Below are 22,903 nucleotides of genomic sequence, written 5' to 3'. Positions count from 1 at the left end.
ATGCTTATAAATGAGCCACGAAAATTATAATTACATACAGAATTTTTTTTAATAAATCAGTACTTATAAGTGCAGTTGAAATCACAATCTTGCTTTAAAAATATTATTAAAGCATTTTTAATTAACTTAAAAATTATGCCTGATATGTTTTTTTTTATGGTAACTACACTTTCTTAGGCTAGATGACATAATTTGCAATTCATTTTATTATACATATATCAAAACACACTTTTAAAGAAACCCGATCGAGTGAACACGTTAAGTCGTTGCATTCTAAGATTTTAAGCTGTTAATAACTTAAGAATTATTTACTGATAAGAATTTTCTTTGAAAGCACCTTTGGAGTAGCACGGAAAAGTCTTTTTAACACTTCTGGTGGCCGCTATCTTTGAAATTTAACCAAACACACTTTACTAAAATATATGCATTTCAATTTTTTATTACAATCAGTAAAACTTTGGGCTTAGGTTCGGTTATCGCAAACTTTCGTCACATTTGATGAACATCAAATCATTGATCGTTGTCTTATGTATGTACGGTTAAACGCTGTTTCTCAGCTTTTGAATAATCTTTGATTAGTCGACAAACAACACAATGTGACCGCTATGCTTGACGACTGTTTCATAATTTATTCAAAAGCTGAAATTCAACAAGAATCAGTATATAACGGGGACTGTTCAGGTGTCAAGAATTTAGAAGATTTGATGTTCATCAAATGTGACAAGAGTTTGAAATACCCCGTCCTTGTGGGTTATTTACCCAATTTACAGCATAGGGGAACTAATATCACAGAAAACCGCGTTTGTCTGATATTCCTTTCTTATTAAATGCATTTATAACCTAACAGCAGTCTTGAAAATCTTGCAATTTAATTTTTTAATTTATTAAATAAATTTTTAATTAAAAGTAATTTTTTTATTAAATTATTTTATAATCAATTTAATTAATGTTTTTTAAAAATTAATTTTCATTTAAAATTGTTATTTTCAATTAATTTTAAATTAGTTGAATAATTTTTAATTAATTTTAATGTTAAATTTGAATTATTTTAAAATTAATTCTAATACCAATTTTCTTTTAATTAAATTAGTTTTCAATTAATTTTCTATTAATTAAAATAGTTTTGAATTAATTTTCTATTAATTAAAATAGTTTTGAATTAATTTTCTATTAATTAAAATAGTTTTGAATTAATTTTCTAATAATTAAATTAAAATTGATTTAAGTAAATTAATAAATTTCTTAATTGGTAGCCTTTTACTGCTTTAGTTTAGAACTCTGTTGTCTTATGAGCCATAGCATAGAACAGTAAAACCCACACAGTGTCATATAAGTGTTTTCGAAAACCTTACAAAAGCAAGATGTTGAAGTGTTTCACTGTAATTGGTGCCAGAAGTGTTAGGGAAGCATTTCGGGTGCAGTAAAGCTAGCCAGGTCAATGGAAAGGTCAACCCGGCTGAGAATTGGTGTGTATTTTTCAGCAACACGCGGAGTTGGTGACGGGTCGGCGTTTGCTCTTAAACAATGCTTATTTGGCAGAACATCGCCGCATCAGCGTGCAATCTCCCACCACTAGCGCCATTGCCGTCTTGCCTGTCCTCTCTCCCACTGAGGTGGAGCGCTAATCTGCCATCAAACAACCACCAACCTAACTACATCAAACCTTCAATCATCCCTTAACAAATCAAACCTTAAATCCCTAAGCTCTAATAACATTAAATAGTAACTCATTGCAAGCTCTAATAACCTAAATAATAATCTAAAGTCCCTAAAAGAATCCCAAGCTCTAATAAAAAAAAACTAAATCTGAAATTCCTAAATGAAAACATGCTCTAATAACATTTAATCTCAAGTCCCTAAATCAAGTCAAACTCTAATAATACAAAATATATAATAATAAAATACCCTAAATCATTGTCAAGCTCTAGTAACATCAATCCTTAAGTCCCTAAATCACGTCAAGCTCTAATAACATTCAATTGAGTATGATAAAAATCATGAATTCTTGCAATGATTACACTACTAGTCTTATTAAATTCCCAAATCAGTTATCTAAATATTAATAATAATGATAACAGACTCCCATTTGAACATACACATTTACTTAATACTAAAACAAGCACCAATAAAAATAAAGAGCTATAAGACAAAAATATATATCTGTTCATAATAACAAAATTTTGAAAGATAAAAATTTTTTGAAGAAAATGTATGTAATTTTCCTTGTTGAACATGGAGTATGTTTTTAAGAAGATGATGTTTTATTTTTACTGCAACCATTGCAGAGAGTATAAATTTGAATACCTACGATCTGAAATGCCAAAAATTCTTTATTTTTTATTATTAATATCATATTAGATGTGATTTTAAGCTTTTTTCACAGCTAAAAAAAATGTTTTTTACTGAACATGAAATTTTACATATTAATAATAAATTATGTAGACATGTAATTTTTTGGTAAAAAGTTATTTTATAAATAAAAAAAATATTTTTTTTTTTTTTTTTTGTAATATATTTTTCGCAAATAAATTTTTAATTAATTAAATTAATGAAAAATATATTGATTTTAAAATTTTAATTTATTCAGATTTTTCTCTTTTAAACGGCTTAAAAAACATTTACATAAAAAATAATAATAATAATGATGTGTTGTCTAAATATTAAATATTAATAAACAAACATATATAACTATCTCGTAGTTGTGAATGTAACAAACAAAATAAATCTTAAAAAAGAAAAAATATATTAAAAAAACATAAATTAGTAATAATTTGAAAATGATAATAGGTAATCATGAAATGATTTTGATATGCGCTTTTATAAATCTTATATACATTTTTATAATATATATTTTTTCGTGTCTTAAACTAAATTAAATTCCTAAACTTACTACAAAAGCCTTGGATGTACAATTCTGTGATGCTTTTTGGAATCACGCCAATCTTAAATGTTAAAATTTTAAAAGTCTGTGTCAATGTAACATTATTTAAAAAAGTGTTTTATTTGCACTTGAACATTTTTAAATATCTTGTTTTTTTTTTTTAAATAACATTATCTCTGGCTAATGTAGCGTGAGGCAATCTCAATTGTGTGGCTAAATATTTTTTGTCTGTTAAGATTGCATTATTTTTTGACCCTTTTAAATTCATTTTTGCAATGTCAAACTTCTTCGTAATATTAAGGATATTCTGGGGAAGGAAAAATTAATTTGAATGATAATCTTTGTGATTTTAATTGATGTAATTGAGACGAAAAGAAAAATAACATTTTAACGAAATGTTACTATCGTTACAAAAATAAATTTGTTAAAATAAAATTGTTGTCCTGGCAAACTGCAATGAAGTTCCCAAGCTCAGCTTTGGCGTTCAAAATAATTTTGCCGTCTCCCGAAATGTTACTCTCTATTAGCTAGCTTCAAATCCTAACCTTAAAATCGTCGAAAACTATAATAATGATCATTGCATTTCCTCTTTCTTAGACGTGATTTTAGCAGTAGAGAAACGCACCCAAACTTCTATCTAAAAATAATTAGTTTTTATTACTCAGTGATGCCTCGCTTCGGTAGATTTTGTAAAAATGAAATAAATTGAAAATTTCTGGAAAACGTGTTGTACTTAATTTATATGCTACTGAGGTGTTCGATAGCTTGGTGGGTAGGACGCTCAACTAGCTGTTGAACGGATTGAGTTTGATGTTCACAATTATTTATTCCCTTTTGAGAAAAATGTAAGTTTTTTAATATTTTAAAATAGAGACAAAGATTAACGAGTTATGAATATTTGAATTTCTCCCTCTTTCATTGGTATAAGTGGAAAAAGTTGCTTGTAATGATGTAGAACTTAGCTAATACAGGATTAAACCCACAATTCCCGGGAGGGAACCTGACGCATTTGACTACTCAGCTGATAACCTGTCATGTGAAAAGGTTCATTTGATAAATCTTAGGGGGTATTTCACTATGTCGGGCTAAATATCTGACTAGCTATCCGTTGGCTGGCTTTAAAGATCAGAATAACTTCGTTATTCAAGGGCGACCGTTTCACCATTGTTTCCGAGCTTCCGGATAGATAACACTCGAAATAGTCTGGCAACATCGCAAAATGTTTGCAGTTACTCCATCTACTGCCACGGCTGTCATGTGTCACAGTCCACACACCGCGAAGTGTGCATTTTTTTGGTTATGTTATGTTGATTATCAGGTCATTTTAGATAGATTCGTGTCGAATTAATACATTGTTTCTTATTTTGAACACAATCAAATAATTCAGGATGGATCATACAAGCATTCAAATTCATTCAACAAAATTCGACTCACTTCTCAGCTGTCAAACTCGGAATGTTTTGATGCCATCTTTGATTCGAGGAATAGCGCCTAACGTGAAGTTCGAGCACTGATTAGTCAAATCGAACTTTAACCCGAGCGTTAGCGTTATTCAGATATAGTGAAAACGAAAAAATGACTAATCCGCGGATTAGTGCTTAGTCAGAACATAATCAGAGATAGTGAAATACCCCCTTAGAATCCTTAACCTCTAGTGTGCTAAGAAATCCGTAGCAAATTTCTGAAGTTTTTAATCGTAGTGTGCCGGAGAATCCGTAATATTATTCTAATTTGTCGCTTTGTCACTTGCAAATATATTTATTTTATCTGTAATGTGCCGTGCAATGCTATATTATCTGTAATGCAAAATTCCGTATCGTATGTCATAATTCCGATTTTCAAAGTTATAGTACTTTATTTATTTACAGGAAAGCCTCATATGACTTATATTTACTGTAAAGAACGCTTAGTTAAAATTCTATTTAAAATAAAATTTTATATCAGATTTGATTAAATTATATTTTTTTATAACATTAGAAATTTTTTTTTCTCTGAACGTAAGTAGCTCTTCTGGGGAAACAACATTGGATAGATATGTAAATACAATTTTTATTAATTTATAAACACATTATTTGGTAAGTCGGTACAATTTAAAAAAACATAATTTTGCATAAAACAAGTAAGTTATTTCGAAAATTGTCTGCCGGCGCACATCGGATGATTGGCATTTCACTTCTGGCACATTAAGATAGTAATAGGTCACGGAAGCTTGGCATTCCAAGAGTTGACTTTTGGTTGTTGTAGTCACGCATAATATTTTGAAACCATTACAGAATCAGTCATGAACAGTCAAATAGTCCCAACTCTTTCATTTTGACTATTCGTCCCATTTGTGGTACGTTGACACGTTGGTTCAAATTAGTTATCGTTTCTGCAATTTTATATCTTTTATTGTTACATAGTTAAGCGAGGCATTCAAACTATACTAATCTTAACCTATATTATGGTATTAGAGAAATATTGTTTTTTAGACTTTACGCTGCTAAGTGCACTTTGATAAGAATAATCTTTAGATGTTATCAGTTCTTACGTCAGTTTAGCTATTTCTAGTATTCGTCCGTTAATTCGTAGAAACCATTCTAAAGCTATATTGCGGCCAAGCATTCCAACTAATTTAAAATTATAACTATTTCATTTATTATTACTTTAAATAACTGGCGGACAGAAAAAACCACTGAGTTGAATGTTTATAGAATTTAAATCAAGTTGTAGGTTAGGTAGATTTCAATCTATAAATGTTTGAATCCCTTTCAATATTGGGGTAGTATTTCCTAAAATATTTGCTGTTTTCTCTGATCCTCTGTAACTTATTTTTATTCAGAGGCGATACTATAAAACAAATTTGTAGACACGTTTTCATAGTCTTGTCTGTATTCTGACTTGAGCCAATCCAAAGTGTAATATTATCACCCAATCTTCAATTTTATTCGGCATTTTTTATTAGTTGTGCAAATGTTTAAAAAAAAACATCAAAATATTGTCTCTGACTTACTTGAATCTTGAGATCACTCTCATTCTCACTCCCAATATATAATTTAGCCGGAAATTTGAAACGCCAGAGATTAGGACTAAATAATCTGCTTTAATCTTTACATTTAAATGTTGCTTATATTTAATAAATGTTACAATATTTGAAAGTGCATGATGTTACAAAAATATATATACAATTATATTGATGTTTATTGAAATAAAAATATGATACATTATAACTACACTGCTTTTATTTCGGAAATCAAGAAAATAAATAAATAAATAACAAACAAACAAAAAAGATCTAAGGTAAATAAATTTTTAAAATATTTTCGAGGGAATAAAATTAAATAAAAACATTAAAAAAATCCGTTTGGACTTCAACTAAATCCGAGGTAATGTTGTTAATAAATATTATGGTGTCTAATCGTAACTCTGTTTTCATAGAAATGAATGTGTTTTTTATTTTTTTTATTTTTTGTATTTTTTTATTTCCTTACAAGACAGAAAGCCAAGACAAGATTGTTTATGAGCACACACCGAATGCACCAAACTCTCTGTGTCCCTATTGCTATCAATATATATTATATATCTATGTTTCATAAAGGGCATGTCAGACGGCGTTGGAGCTTTTGTGATATGTCTTCTTTTGCTATTCGTGTTATGGCAGCTTTCTTTATTGGGACAAAAAAGCTGCTTCAAATTTTTAAGTTAACAAGCTTTAAAAAAAAAAATTAAAACATTTTTAATTTGTTGGAAAGAAAGGTTAATTAATTAATACATTATTTAATAACAATTATTTTCTTACTGCTACTGCTTACAACACCAATTTTGAAAAAAGCCAAGTTGACTTTTCCATCAATTATTTATGATTATTTTTACTGTGTGCTTTTCAAAGACATTTTCTTATTAATCTGGGAATATATTATTATTATTTGTGTGATCATTTTTCAGTGTTAGCGCACATTCACTCTTTGACACTGTGTGCCATGTGCCGTGTGTAACACTATTTTTGAAATTTGTAAATACATATATTATTAATGTGTCGTACACACCATGTGTCACTTAAATTTACACTACACAAAAAAAATATTTTTATAAAAACTCATTTATAAACAACTTGTCGCCATTGAAAATTCATAATTTTTTAACAAAAATTTTTCATTTAAAAAAAAAAATTAGTTTATGATTTTTTTTTAATAATTACCACAAAAAAAACAATTGTCTTTATAATTTAGATTTGTGGAATGGTACAATATACATTGCTTCATATTTTTTTATTATTATCTACTTGATTAGATTTCTGTAAAATAATTTCAAAAGCGCCAAGGAGTTAAGGTATTTGTGCATAATTTATAAAAATTCCTTCTCTACTTTTGAGAAAAATCTTTTAACGACCATCTTCGTAGAATCTTGTAAATGTATTTTAATAATCTGTTTTAAAAAAATCTATCTAACTCCTTGTAAAAAAAAAAGTAACTCTTATTAGATATTTTATGACTCAATTGAGTATATAAAAAAAACATTGAATATTCTTTGATTCCTTCCTAAATTCCCTTAAGATTAAAAAAAACCTTTTTTGAGTTTATCCCGTTCTTTCGAGAATCCATAAAAAATACCCCAATTCCTGTCCGTCCGTTTTAAAAACTTAGCTTTGTGTATATTTGTAGTGATTCGTGGTATCATGTTTGTTATAAACCTTTCACGAACTGTCTTTTTATCACCCAACGATTAGAAAGCTTTCACGGTGTTCATCTTCAGTAATACTTGCACAATTTCTGTTTTTTCTATAAATAGTTGTTATTATTATTTGAACTTTTGAACTCTATACATAACGCCGAGTGGATTTCTCTGGATTTTAGGATAATGAAGCGCCTCCCCCGTTACATTCTTTTCTTGTGCTAAAGTCTTGTAAATTTTGTTTATTTCATGAATCATTTTTTTGTATTTACAATTATTCAAGTAGTTTGGTGTAAATTATATTTTCTGTATTTGAATAAGCTTAGTCGAATTATCGTAACAAACATTCCATCGTCAACCATTTACTTTAAGAGAGCAGAAAGTGAACTATACCCCTTGATACTAACATGATTCAAGTTTATACATGATATGTACAACATTAAATATGATATTTACCTACAAGCTTAAACATGATACAAGTTTAAACATGATACAAGTTCATATGCGATACAATTTCAAACATGATACAAGTTTAAATGTGATACAAGTTTAAACATGATACAAGTTTAAATGTGATACAAGTTTAAACATGATACAAGTTTAAACATGATACAAGTTTAAACATGATACAAGTTTAAACATGATACAAGTTTGAACATGATACAAGTTTAAACATGATACAAGTTTAAACATGATACAAGTTTAAACATGATACAAGTTTAAACATGATACAAGCTTAAACATTATATGAGTTTAAACATGATACAAGTTTGAATTTTGAGGAAAGTTATGGTCCCTCTTTAGGCAAAAGTCACTAAACCCCTATATACATTTTTGAGGTACCGCAATTTGAAAGTTAGTATATGAAGGTAAAATTAGATTAGTTTGTTTTTAATATTTATAATACATCCGATTTTAAAGTTTTATCTACCTACACAAAGCATTCAAAAAGCGTTTATATCCAGCGTTCAAATTTCGATATGTCAAAACTTGTTTATCTGTATGGTTTGGTAACTTTTGTTTAAATTGGAACACGTTATATAGTATTATGCCAATTTTTAATTCCTTACATACAAACATTTCACTATTTTATAAAAAATGTTCACTGTGACGATGCATATATTTTACAAGGTAGTATTCAACAAAACGAACATAATGAATTTAATCGATGTAAACATATTTTTTTAACATTTCAATAAATTTATTTAATTTGTAACATTGCCGTAAGAAGATGATTCACAATAATTATTTTTGAAAATATTTTTTCTAATCGAATAAAACCTAATTTAAGTATTATTTTTTTGTTATTTTGTGATCCTTTGTTATTTAACAAGCCTCTGCGTTTTTAATTAACTTTATGTATTTTTAACGTAGCAAGACGCATCTTGATTTCAAATTTTAATTATAATGTTGCCATTGTAAATAAAATCTGAATGCAAAGGTTTTAAAACTTCAATGGGTTTTGTTCGGATTTTTACACAACTTTGTTACAAGTTAAAATAAATTCGTTGAAACTTATACCACAACTCAAAATAAACTCAAAACAACGTTATCTACCTACCTCAATACAGGAGGTATTTTGTTCAAAGCTGAAATATATTTTTCTGTAATTATACCGAGTGTTCGGAAACTGGTAGTAGGTACAAGCGGAAAACTGATGAATCTACATCACAAAGAGAACACAAAAAAACTTTTTTTTTTTTCGATCTGAGCTTTTCAATTTTTTTTATTTTTATTTTTATACATTTTTTTCGGCAGCTAAAGGGTTAAAAAAACCTTTTAAGCCGGGTCTACCCTTCGATGCATTTTAAAAGATCTGTGATTTTTTTAAAAATTTTACCAAAAATATTTTAACTTTTGAATCGATTTATTTGAAAAAGATCAAATCGAAAAAAAACCTTTACCGCAACGGTTGTACTATGAGTTTCCGGACACCGTCTATTGTATAAATCGAAATGTACTTTGAATTAAATATCTTCGATATTGGATAACGTTGGTTTTTTTTTTTAAATATTTGATTCAAACAAATGTTGCAATGTTGGTGACATTCTGGCACTTTGTGTGTTGGAGCGATGTTGCAATGATGACGATATTTCCACTAGGCATATTCGACTCGCTGTCTTTCTTCGTGTGTGTTGTTGATTTGTTCCACCTCATAACTTTACTGTTGATGTTTCTGTACCTTGGGTGGGACGGATGAACGTGTTGTGGGAGGGACTGATCGATGTATGTTGTTTGGTACCCCAGGCTGTTGACTGTATGTATGTTGACCTTGACTGTTGATTTGGTGACACAGGTCATAGGGGGCGAGTTACAAGAACGCCTCATCCCGGTGCCTTACAGCAAGAGCTCCACTGACCAAGCTGTAAGAACAACTACAATCTCCGCCCTTCTGTGTTTCTGTTTCTGTTTTTGTTATTCAGTTTATTCTTCTTCTTCTTTTGGTTTTACTTTACTCTCTAATCTTATCTAATCTTTAACCATATTGTCTGTCCTTTTTGTACCTTGTAACTCACTACCCTCAGTCTCGTAACAGCATAGAGCCAATACACAAAAGCAATCTGACACTATCCCAATTTCAAAAAGCTCTCAAAACATAGACATCCGTACTATACCGTTTTAGGTACATTTGTGGCAAATGCGTCCTATTGGGGCTATTGTGTCAAATCAATCTTTAAAATAATTATCAGTGATAAATTGTATTTTTTGTAAAACAGGCTAAACTTTTTACAACAATTATCTCAAAGATTGAATGAAAGTGCTTGAATTGAAGCAATGGCCTTAATTATTTTTAGTTAGTGGGTAAATAATGGTATTTTTTACGCTTCAGCTGCAAACGATATTGCAATATTAAAAAAAAAATTCCTCGTAAATTTAATAATAAATAAAAATCGAATGACTGTCTGCTGTTACGAAACCGTGGCGTTTAGAAAAATCACTGTTTGGCAAGTACGGCTGCTAAAGTTTTCCTAGGCGCATGCTAGTTACACCTTGAGATGTTGTTGTTTCTTATGATTTCCTCGTTGTTGTGATTCGTTTTCTGTGTTGTAAATTCTAGCGACAATCACCTCGGATCTGCACACCGTACAGTGTAAAGTGTACAGTGTACCGTGTCAAGTGTCGAGCGTTGAGCATTGTGTGTATCACCCATCTGTGTCTGTGTATTGACGTTTCTTGTGTTCCAGATATGACCGGTTTTGCGACGAAAGCTTTGTTTTGCGAGTTGACAACGCCGAACGCACTTGCATGCCGTGCCCGGTAGCCGTAGGCAGGAGTTAACCCCAACATTTTGGTTTTTCCTTCATTTATGACATTCCTGAATGTGTTCCTTAAAAATAAGTGTTTATGGTACATTATTTTATTAAGAGTTATACCACATTCTATTTAATTTCATTGAAACCGATATCATCTGATTTTTTCTGTTATTTTATAATATTTCACAGAAATTCAAATGAAACATTGTCATCAAATGACCAATCGACGCCCTTTTGTTTTTTTTTTGACATTTGGAAGGTCTCTCTGTTAAAAGTCGATTATACGTCCATTTCAACTTTTGATCAAATTGTGATCAACTGACAAGCATAACAACATGACAGTTATGCTTTTCTTTTGATGGCAATTTGTTCAAAAGCTGAATCTGACCTATATTCGGCGTATAACAGGGAACTTTCAAATGACTCCTAAAAAAAACCAAAATGGCGCTGATTGACCATTTGATGACAATTTTACATTTGAATTTTATTACAGATATAATAATAAAGATATTTTTTAAATAACTAGTGCAGCAAAGCAGATGTTGGTTTAAAACTGATATAATTCACATCAATACTTGATAAGAAATATTCAAATAAAAGATTGGGAAAAAAAAATCATTAATTTGTAATAAAAAAAATATTTTCTGCAATCTCTTGTTTTGATATGGATATCAAATAATGGTTTATTTGAGAAAAAATTGTTATGTTTCTTAACTAACATTTCCACAAGTTGTGAATTTAATTGTCATTTATAACATTAGTTGCCAGTTTTTGTCTTTTTTTTAATTTTGGCAACACTGCTTCATAAAAATACATATATGTTGCAATATTTTTATGTTTTGCAACAATTAAAAGCAATTTAACAATCATAATAACATGTTACCCATAAGGTTAAACTGTGAATCTATCTTACGGCAATATAAATTTATGAAATTTTCATGTTTGAACAAAATTATAATTTTTTACAAAATTTCAAATGATTTTCCCAAAATGATGTGCTGTTTGAAAAAATATGACATTTAAATGATGTTTTGCTTATTTTCTTTATTGCTATCATATCTTTAGCAAATACCAATGCAAGTAAGTGAAAAAAAAACACATTCTAATATGTTTAATTTTTTTAGAGTTATTTTCAATGGGCGTTGCTGCTAATTGTTACATGAATGTTCTGTTTCGTTGTGTGTCGCCGACTTCTTTCCAATCATGATCTGTGGAGCTTTGAAATATCATTTCCACTATCAAAAAATATGACATTATCTTCAATAATAGTTTTAATCAATAATTGAAGATTATATTAAAAACTCTCGAACGAAAGAATTGAAAAAGAAAAATCAGAAAAGGATTTGGTCGCAACTAAGAATTGAACCTTGCTGGGGCTTCGACCTACCACCGAGCTAATCCGCTCATATCCCCTTCTGTCATATTAAGCTGTATCATACTACGTCTAATAACTACCAACATTATCTTCATTTTCTTAACACATATTCTTAGGCAGCTATCTTTCTAAAAAAAAAGGGCGTTAAATGAAGTTAACGTTGGTTGTTCTTAATCGAAGTATGATACAGTTAAATATGACCCAAGGAGATAGGGTCGGATTAGCTTAGTGGTAGAGCAAAGTCCCGATAAGGCGGTCCTAGATGCGACCGAATCTTTTTCTGATATTTTTGTTTCACATTTTTCGTTTGAGAGTTGTCAAGATTATCTTCAATGATAACTTTGAGGATTTAATCAATAAGTTATTCCATTATTAAAACATTAAAAAAAAGTTAAATTTAAAAAAAAAAAATGTAAAAATCTATTTAACAAATAAACTTGGTTCGATTCCGCATTTAAAAAAAAATTTGGCATTATGTACAAATTTTTGCTCAAATTAAACTTACAAAAAAAAATGTTTGAAAGATTACCGAATGCATTTGGATGCACTCTGTTGGCCTGAAATTAGATAAAATGATTAGCTTTGTAGAGAAAATAAAAATAATTTAAGCTTAACTTTTAAATATATGTTCTGTAAAAATTCTGTTCTCCGTTTTATTTTTCTATCTTTTTGAATAATGGGTTAGTAATTACATTTTTGGGTCTTAAACTTAAATATTAATTAAGGCAAACATTATTTAAATATGAAAAGGCAGTCCAGTTAATAAATCCATTAATTTGATGACCATCGAATCGACGATCATCGCAGCCATTTTGAATTTTAGACATTTGAACTGTCCACGTTAAACGCTTCGGATTCTTAGCCTATTTTGAATTGTGATTAGTTGTCGTGCATGACAACACGACCGCTATGCTTGAAAGCTTCTAGAAATTTGATCAAATCTGAGATGGGCCGAGAACCGGCGATTAACGGCGAACGTTTAAATGTCAAAGAGTTTATAAAGAAGTAAAATGTGCAGATCAGAATTTCAATCTTCTCGGTGTATATTAATTTTATTAAGTTGACATTTTGAAACCATTTGAGAATATTAAAGAAAGCGTTTTATTCGCATTCAGTGAATTGAATAAATGCAGAAAAAAGCATTATTACAATAGATAAATTCAATCGGAGAGCAGCAAACTCCTTGTCTTTGAACTCGGAGGTTGCAGAATTGAAACCTGATGCAAGCAAATAAAATAAACATTATAAATCTAAACATTACTTGAAATGACTTTAGCTATGTTTTATTATTTCAAACCGGTCCAGTTTCACTCTGCCATTGAAGGGCATCTTCAAACCCATCTGGTTTAAGTTAATCTAGTGAAAGAAAGTTACATATGAAGTTCAATTATATAACCTTACACTGAACTTATGTGCAAAACAAGTAAAGTTATTATGGGTGTTCCAGAATTAAACAGTTTTACCCTAGAAATGTGATCTGTACGTTCTGATCTAAAAGAAAATTGATGTTGCCAATTTATATACGACTACTATGCTTCACAGGCCGATAAAATTGATTATCTCTTCATGAAATAATTTCTAAATTAGAAAATTTTAGATCAATTCATCAGAAGTGAGATTAAATTGACTTTATTTCGGGAAACACAGACTCGTCTACGATGTTATCCCTTCAGTGGATTGAAGGTGTTATATTCTCGAATGGTTTGAAGGTGTTATTTAGAATACGCATTGCTTTTCAGTGGCTAATTTATAATAATAATAATATTAGTGTTTCCTGACTGAAACCGGAATGATAATGGAGGTGTTTTCTTCTTCTGTCAATGTTGTTTCACATGTAGTTGTTCATTAGGCAATTGACATTGTACTATAGCCCAGTTGACATTGTTCAATAATCCAGCTGACATTGTTCAATAGACCAGTTCACATTGTTCAATAAACTAGTTGACATTGTTCAATGATCCTATTGTAAACTGATTTAAATTAATAAATCAGTTTACATTGTTCATTAAACCAACTGTCACTGTTCATTAAACCAGTTGACACTGTTCAATAATTAATTCACGTTGAAATTGTTCAATAATCAAGCTGACATTGTTCAATAAACCAATTGACGTTGTTAAATAATCCAGCTGACATTGTTCAAAGACCCATTTGACATTGTTCAATAACACAGTTAACATTGTTCAATAAACCAGTTGACACTGTTCAATAAACTAGTTTATATTGTTTAATGATCCATTTGACACTGTTCAACAAATCAGTTTACATTGTTCATTAAACAAACTGACATTGTTCAGTAAACCAGTTGACATTGTTCGAAAATCCATTTGACATTGTTCAATAATTCGGCTGACATTGTTCAGTCAATCTAGCTGAAATTGTTCAATAAACAAGTTGACATTATTCAATAAACCAGTTGACTAGATAACCGATCATCGCACATGATCGTATGAACTCTAATCATTAAGACGACTGATTTCTAAATAGTTACAACTCCGAATGTATCTTTCAAAATAAAAAATACAATGAACTGTACATTAAGTTAACTTGATGGTTTTAGAATCAAACGATTTCAATATTTTCATGAACCATTATATCAATACATAATAATTGTAAACATTAAAATTGTATTGTATGGATATTAGAATTATTGTTATTGGTTTTTACTCTCAACAGAATTGGTATCACTAATTTGAAGCAATAACAAGATGACAACGCTATCTATGGGAATTTTATCTAAGCTCAACATAGAAATTCTAAGTTGTTACTTTTATGAAATCATTTATCAATATTACTACTTGTTAACTTATCCATTGTTACGTTTTGTGCTTTTTCAATGAACATTGATGGATTAAAAACAATAATAAAATGTTAATTGATTGTTAAATAAATGTTAAGTGGGCTATGGTTGGTTGCTTAGTGTCTCTAGTGACTGACCAGTGACTAGTAAAGCTTATCTATAGCTCTAGTGCTGCTATCTGTGTTATAAGTTAGTTCCAGAAGCTCAAACTAAACCCAAGGTAAGACGAATTGTATTGTTTACTTTCTACATATATATCCAAGTACATGCGCCATTGACTTAAGTCAAAGATGGGCTTAAGTCGATGTTAAATTTAAGCTAAATTAAAGCTTAAACCGACATCAAGATTAAGCTTAAGCCAAATTTAAACTTAAGCCTAAATTAAGTTTAAGCCAAAGTTTATCTTAAGCCTAATTGAAACTTAAGATAAAGTAAAGCTTACGCCTAAGTCAAGGTTAAGCTTAAATTATGAAATAATACACTAGGTACCAGCATAATAGAAAATCTGCATCTCCAAGAGATGCGAAATGATGACAGATGACAACAGAATGCTAAAATGAATTTAGCTACTATTCTATTAAACCAACACAGATGTTTATAAGCTATTAACACTGAAATACTGGTAAAACAGATACAAACTTCACATCATGTTTTATGTTTCCACGAGCAGTGAACATTGAAATACTGGTAAAACAGACACAAGCTTCACATCATGTTTGATTTTACTGCAAGTAGTGAGCGCTGAAATACTGGTAAAACAGACACAAACTACTTCATCCGTTCTGCAATAAAATTCCTTTAATAATGTACTTTATACCCCTTCTAGGTTACATAGTGCAAATATTCAGCTTTGGCAGCGTTAATTTACATAGACACAAACACTAAACTGAACAAATAATGCTGTAATGTATATTTAGATAATGTAGTGCTTGCACCAAACAGATTTTAGATGTTAACATGTGAACAACAATATAATAATGCAAACATGTCAATTATATTAATGCTACTTATTATACACGGCGTCCAGAAAATCGTGGTATAAGCAGGAAACTAGTGAATCTACCATCACAAGGAGAACCGAAATAATTTTTTTTTTCAACCTAAGCATTTCATATTTTTTTTAAAACTTTTTTGCATATTTTTCAGCAAGCAAAGGGTTAAAAAACCTTTTAGAACCGAGGCTACACATCGACGGATTATATAGGACATTAAATAGCTGATATGAACCGTCTAACGACCGATTTTTTTCAAATTTGACCTAAAAATTTTCATCTTCGGACCCACTTCACCAGTTTTACGCTTGTACTACGAGTTTCTGGACACCATGTATTTATTTAATATTATGCCAATATTATTTATGCAACAGCGGGTATTTCAGCATCCTCTCGATAGCTTATCTGTAGGATAACGTATACTAATAAATCAACAAATATATATTCGCAATAGGTAGAAAACTCAGCCAACTTATTTGATATGTAGCCACGGGTTCGAGTACCGATTAGTATATTCAGACTTTATAAGTAAATTGAGAATCGAAAATGTACGTTATCCTACGGATAAAGTCTCCAGAAGATGGTAAAACACCCAATCAGTAAGATAAAACATATATTCGTTGATTATCGACATTTTAAAATTTTGCTATTTGAAAGATCGCCGATAAACTGTGATTATCAGCCTGTTTAAGCGTTTCATTAAAATTTTAACAATTTTCAAGCATAACCATTATGATTGAAGACTGTTTAAAATTTGATTGAAAGCTGAAATGGGAGAAAATTAGCGGTTAACGGGGATTGTTCAAATGTCTGAGATCAAAATGGCGCTGAAGATCAATCAAATATGACGATGTTTAAAACATTCAAACATAAAAATTAGAAATGAGAATACAAGTGCCACATTAAGGATAAACTTTTAATTATTTGTAAACTGCTCATAGGTGGCGCTAATTTAATTATTTTAGGAAAAAAAACGCTTTTTACAAGTTATGGTTTAAATTATTAAGAAATAAGTGTTTGTTTTCGCATGTATATTGTATATGAACATAAATAAATAGTTTTGTCCGCATAAAAACTCAATTATTTCAAGAAAGATATACAAATACAGTATTGGATTGAATCACCGATACAATATTGTATTTGTATGCGTTTCTTGAAATAATTGAGTTTTTTTACGCACAAAACTATTTATTCATATTGCGTATGTACGGGCGCAAACAAATAATTCATCTTAATATTATAAAGCATAACTTTGAATAAGTGTTATTTTGTAAAATAATTAAATTAGCGCCATCTATGAATGAGCTGTTTATGAATAATTTGAAGTTTGCCCTTAATTTAAAAAAATTATCAATCACAAATTTATATTCAAATTTGAAGTTTGCATTATTATTTTTGTCGATTATTTGTTACTGCTTTTGATGTTTAGATATTTTCACAATTGAGTTTCAGTAGATTAATGTTTTTTATAGTTAGATTAATTTGATTGTGATCTCTAAGAAAATCTCTTTTCCAATGTGTATGTCCCCAACCTTTTTAAAACAATGCATTAATATTTTATTTTAAAATCAGTCACTTATTACAAGATCTTGAATAAAAAATTTGACTTTTCTATTTGCTAAAATCTGCCCCTTCTCAGTAAAGATTAAATATAAACTATATGGAAATCGTATAAAGTAATGATAATTAACAGTTCTCCATCAAATTTTGTCATATGTTGCTTATAAACCAAAAATCATGGCAAAATAACCTTGTAAGATAAATAAAAACTTGTTTTAAGTGACTTAAATTTTGTCTCGACGAAGGAAGATGGTTTCTGAAATTGGACAATGACAGATTAAATCAATTTTGTCATCAAAATAAAGTATTTGTTTTGTTTAATTGATTTTTGTTTATTAAAACTAAAGTGAACGATGAAATGTATAATCCTTCTTGTATTATGTTATTAAAACTTATTCAGTGCGTATGTTATATATATTTGTTTATGCGTGCGCAGATCCGAGTGGTGAACGCGTTTAGACAGGGGCTGGACACGCGGGGAGCCGACGCCGCGCTGGCTGAGGCCATGCGCAAGCAGGCCGTGTTCTCCAAGCGCCTGTCGCAGGCGTCCGCATCCATCGAGTACGTGGATCACGCGCCCGAGCTCACCATCCCCGAGATAGACGTGGAGCGCCTGTCCAGCCACAGTCACACGGAAACGGCTGTATAATTCTACACACGAAAAAATTTAAATAATGAATAAAGACAGTCTATAAAACAAATTGTTCAGACCGCTTGACTGACGCCCCTCTCGGCGGTTATCCGCGTAATTAAAAATTAAACAAAAAAAAAAAACACGACTCGGTTATGATATATTTAATAAATGACGCATTATCAACGCATTGTTGACTCTCGACAGGCAAGATTCACCCTTGGGTAATGTTTATCGATAAAAATCGCAATAGATATATAGAATTCATTCTAAAGTAACATTTATCGACAAAAATCGCATTGGAAATATGGGATTCATGCTAAAGGAACGTTTATCGACCAAAATGGCTATGGAAATTCGGGATTCTTGCTTATGTAACTTTTATGATTCCAACTGTAACGGTTTATTAATTATTTTAACTTAAGATGGAGCCGAGTTTTTTTGACCTAGTTTTTAATCAATTTAAAACATCCATTATATTGCTATTTGTAAACTTGAACACTTAATAAAGAATAGGAATCCCGTATTTCTGTCGATCGACTTGTTTATTAATGGTAATTGACATACCCATAATAAAGTAAAGATATCCTGTATTTCTGTCGATTGACGATGGTGATTAACAATTATTGTTTGTCGATCATAATAGATTGCTGGCGCATTACCAATGATTGCTTTTATTATCTGATATCATTGCCGGGTCGATGGGGCGATGGAAGGCGACGATAAGTCCTCGCTTCACGGATTTGTTATTTTTAAATAGTTTTAATGTTGATAGATCTTATGGGTAACATAAACAATATCTAATGTAAAAGTATTGTAAACCTAACATAAATGAAACGCTGTTGTTTGTACATCCGTTGGGTTTGAGTGTTTGATCACTCCCGCCCGAGGACTTTTAGACGTGAGAATCATCATTTTGAGTTGGGCAACGGGCGGCATTTCACTGGAGGGAGCAGCGACTTTCCAAAATTATCTATTTTGGAATGTCTGAATGTGATATTTTCAAATGTTGTATGATTTTAAAAAGTTTAAACGGTAACATTGTTTTGGTTTCGCCCGTCGGATTGTAGTAATCGGGTCGCTATTTATTGTAATTATGTATTTTGTAATTTGGTGTCGATACGCTTTTTGGAAATAAAATTGAAAAACAAATTTAATCATGAGAACGGGGCCATTATAACGCGCTTAAAAATATCCATGCTGTATTGAAAACATTTTTTTGATTGTCGACAAATGCTTACGATATTCTAGATGCCTTCTCTATCATGCAAGTAGCTCAAAGTGATGTCCACAAGAATAATAATTATTTTACTTGTTTACTCAATAACTTCATTATTTCCATGTGGTTTGGCAGAAAATCTATACAACTGTATCTTTTATGGTTTGACTAAAGCTTTTGTAAGGTGTGATAGCTTTGCATGATTAAGTAGGTCTCACATTGTCGTGTGAGCAAGTCCCAAGGACTAATTTGTACCGTGTACAAATGTTTGACACTGTTTTATGATTCAACAAGGCCGTGGCATTGTTTTAAAAAATCGTTATAAAGATTCACGACTAGTGGAGACACTGCAAGGACCGTCACAATATTATTCAACTTAAGCAAATGGCATTAAACCATGTTAATTTAATCCTGCGGCATCAGAGTCTGTGTCCATTGTGGACATGTAAGTACATTAATGTACTTGTACAGAGTTAACTTAAGCCTATGCCATCAAAGGCAATTGCATGGACGTGTTACATTTAATATACTTGAACAGATTTAAAATAAACTTAAGCCTGCGGCAATAAAGTCTGCCTAAGGAAGTCGTCCCTTTACGGCCATGGCATAGCGTATAACATTGAATGTACTCGTACAGGGGGTCAGATTATGGTTTAACTTAAGCCTACGGTATCACCGACGCAAAAGGCGAATATTTCAATGTGATATTAAGAAGAGAACCTGTATATTGTTGGAAGTGTAGAGTAAGAGAAGGAGATGAATCGGCCCAGGAAATGTCGCCCGTATTATAATATATATGTATGTACATATATATTTCTTTGTCTAATAAAAGCAATTACCGACTAAGTCTTATTAATTTGATCATGCCAATGTTTGTATTATACTTTTTCTCTTTCTCCTAGTAATACACCCCCTTCTGTGTAATTTATACATAATATATTTATTTAGATTGTGTAATAAAGTCTTCTCATCTCTCTAACGTATAAGTAACCTAACATTAAACCTTAGTCTAGCGAACTTAAGAGTTATCGTAATAGGTCAAACAAACAATTTTGAAATGTTATTGCAAATGTGTTGTTTTTTTCTAAATGTTCCTTTTGAGTGGAGGATATAATTCTATTATTATTATTACTGTATTGGGATGCGTATTGTTTTTTATTAAAAAGTAAAATAAATTAATATATTATATTATCAAAGGTGCTTTGTGTATGTTAAATCGACAGAATACTCCATACTCCAGCCTCCGGAAACTTCTCTCTCTGGACCAAGTAACCCAATAACCAGGTTTCAGTTTCTATATCTGAGACCAACTTTTACTCGTTTTTTTGTCTCCATCCGACTCGACTGTCCCAGTTCGACTGTCGCAGTTTGACTGTTCCAGTTTGACTGTCGCAGTTTGACTGTTCCAGTTTGACTGTCCCAGTTCGACTGTCGCAGTTACACTGTCACAGTTTGACTGTCCCACTGTGATTGTCTCAATTTAACTGTCCCAGTTCATCGGTCACAGTTCGACTGTTGCAATTCGACTGTCCCAATTCAACTGTCCCAGTTCGACTGTTACATTCGAGTGTTACAATTCGACCGTCCCAGTTTAACTGTCCCAGTTCAACTGTTACAGTTGGACTGTTACAATTCGACTGTCTCAGTTCATCTGTCACAGTTCAACTGTTGCAATTCGACTGTCCCAGTTCAACTGTCCCAGTTCGACTGTCACAGTTCGACTGTTACATTTGACTGTCCCAGTTTAACTGTACCAGTTCAACTGTCACAGTTCGACTGTTACAATTCGACTGTCTCAGTTCAACTGTCCCAGTTCGACCGTCAAAGTTCCACTGTCCTAGTACGACTGTCACAGTTTGACGGTCCTAGTAAAACTATCATAATTCGACTGTCCCAGTTCGACTGTCCCACTTCGACTGTCCCAGTTCAACTGTCCCAGTTGGACTGTACCATTTTGAGATGTGTGTGTTATATTTATGAGGTTCATTTCTTTAAATGTGTTGTGTGACAAAAAAAGCTACCTAAAGAATGCGATTCGTCATTACAGTCAAATAAAACATTAAATTAATAAAAATAAAAAAGGCTACTATTTAACTAAATATAAATGTTGACATCCGTTTCTAAAAAAAAAACTGCAAACATAGAATCTAGGTACCTACCCACTAAAGAATCTCTTTTCATTCTTATTTCTATTTAATAAAAACAAGTTTATTTGTTAGACTCTTGCGTAAATGCAGTCTTGTTATCGACTGTTTGTTGCGGTACGGTTGTTTTCCCTACCTGTTTCATAACAGAAATACCATGTTACTGACTGTATACCTTCACTGCCCAGTTTTATTAACGACTGTGTTGTGACTTACCAGTCATGTTATCGACTGTTTTATGACAGTACGGTTTTTTGTTATATGCTGTTTTTGCCACAGAAAAACTGTGTTGCTGACTATACCGCCACTGCCCAGTATTGTTACCAACTATTTTGTTATTGCCCAGTCTTGTTCCTGACTATACCATCATTGCCCAGTCTTGTCACTGCCTGGTCTAGTTTGTCTGTTTTGTCACAGAATAGCTGATATGTTACTGACCATACCGTCATTGCGTAGTCTTGTTACTGACTACCTTCATTGCCCAGTCTTGTTACTGACTGTACCATCACTGCCCAGTCTTGTTACTGACTGTACCATCACTGCCCAGTCTTGTTACTGACTGTACCATCACTGCCCAGTCTTGTTACTGACTGTACCATCACTGCCCAGTCTTGTTACTGACTGTACCATCACTGCCCAGTCTTGGTACTGGCTGTTCTGTTACTACCCAGTCTTGTTACTGCCTGCTCGTGTTGCTGTCTGTTTTATCACAGAAGAGCTATGTTACTGACTTTTGTTACTTACCATTATTGCTGACCGTACCGTCACTGCCCAGTCTTGTTACTGACTGTACTGTCACTGGCCAGTCTTGTTACCGACTGTTTTGCTGCAGTTTTGAAATGTATTCCTAGTCAGGTGATGACCTAAAGTTATATAAAAGTATTGGTAAATTTACGATGTTAACACTTCACTTATTTACGTTAAGAGCACTTACACCAGATATTTTAATAAATTGTTGACTGGTGGCCATTCTTCTTAGATTTGTTTTATTTTACAGTTTTTGGTAAAAATAATATGACTCTAGCATTCAGAAGTACCTACATCTTTAGTGAAATTTGTAAAGATAAAAGTAAGAACTATTAATTTATTGTAGAGTTTGCTTTTAGACCTTTGTTACCAACGTTCTTTACTCATTCTTAGATTCCAAAACATATTTAAATTAGTCTAGCTAAAAAATAATTTTGTTATTCCTCAAAGTATGTAGGAGTCGAACAAATGTGTCAGTAGGACAATGTTTTGAACTAAATCATTTGATTGATTTGCCCACGGCCATCTTCATTATACAGGCCATGCTGTTCAGTTTCTACAGTTTCTACAGCATGGCCTGTATTAATGAAGATGGTGGTGATTTGCCCCTTAGCATTGTCTGTAGATATTTTGACTCAGTACAAAATGCT

The 22,903-nt window shown here is 31.2% G+C and overlaps 1 protein-coding gene across 5 annotated transcripts in view; it reads left to right on the top strand.

Annotated features, from left to right (window-relative positions):
* Positions 1–19,584, top strand: part of PMCA (plasma membrane calcium-transporting ATPase 3) — a 379,691-nt gene extending 360,107 nt beyond the window's left edge. For 3 of the 5 annotated variants that reach the window (XM_089649332.1, XM_089649334.1, XM_089649333.1), the window contains exons 24-25: positions 9,828–9,896; positions 17,949–19,584. In XM_089649332.1, the coding sequence (XP_089505458.1) occupies positions 9,828–9,896; positions 17,949–18,161 (282 nt within the window). In that variant the 3' untranslated portion in view covers positions 18,162–19,584. Of the gene's footprint in view, positions 1–1,481; positions 2,148–9,827; positions 9,897–11,850; positions 11,866–17,948 lie in introns of those variants that run through there. The other 2 variants (XM_089649335.1, XM_089649337.1) reach the window with 2 other exon arrangements.
* The last annotated feature ends 3,319 nt before the right edge of the window (positions 19,585–22,903 follow it).

The sequence above is a fragment of the Hesperophylax consimilis genome, chromosome 29 (genome assembly GCF_061612785.1).
Source record: "Hesperophylax consimilis isolate HC1 chromosome 29, BYU_Hcon_1.0, whole genome shotgun sequence".
Taxonomy (NCBI): Eukaryota; Metazoa; Arthropoda; class Insecta; order Trichoptera; family Limnephilidae; genus Hesperophylax; species Hesperophylax consimilis.
This window is presented reverse-complemented; position numbering and strand designations above follow the sequence as displayed.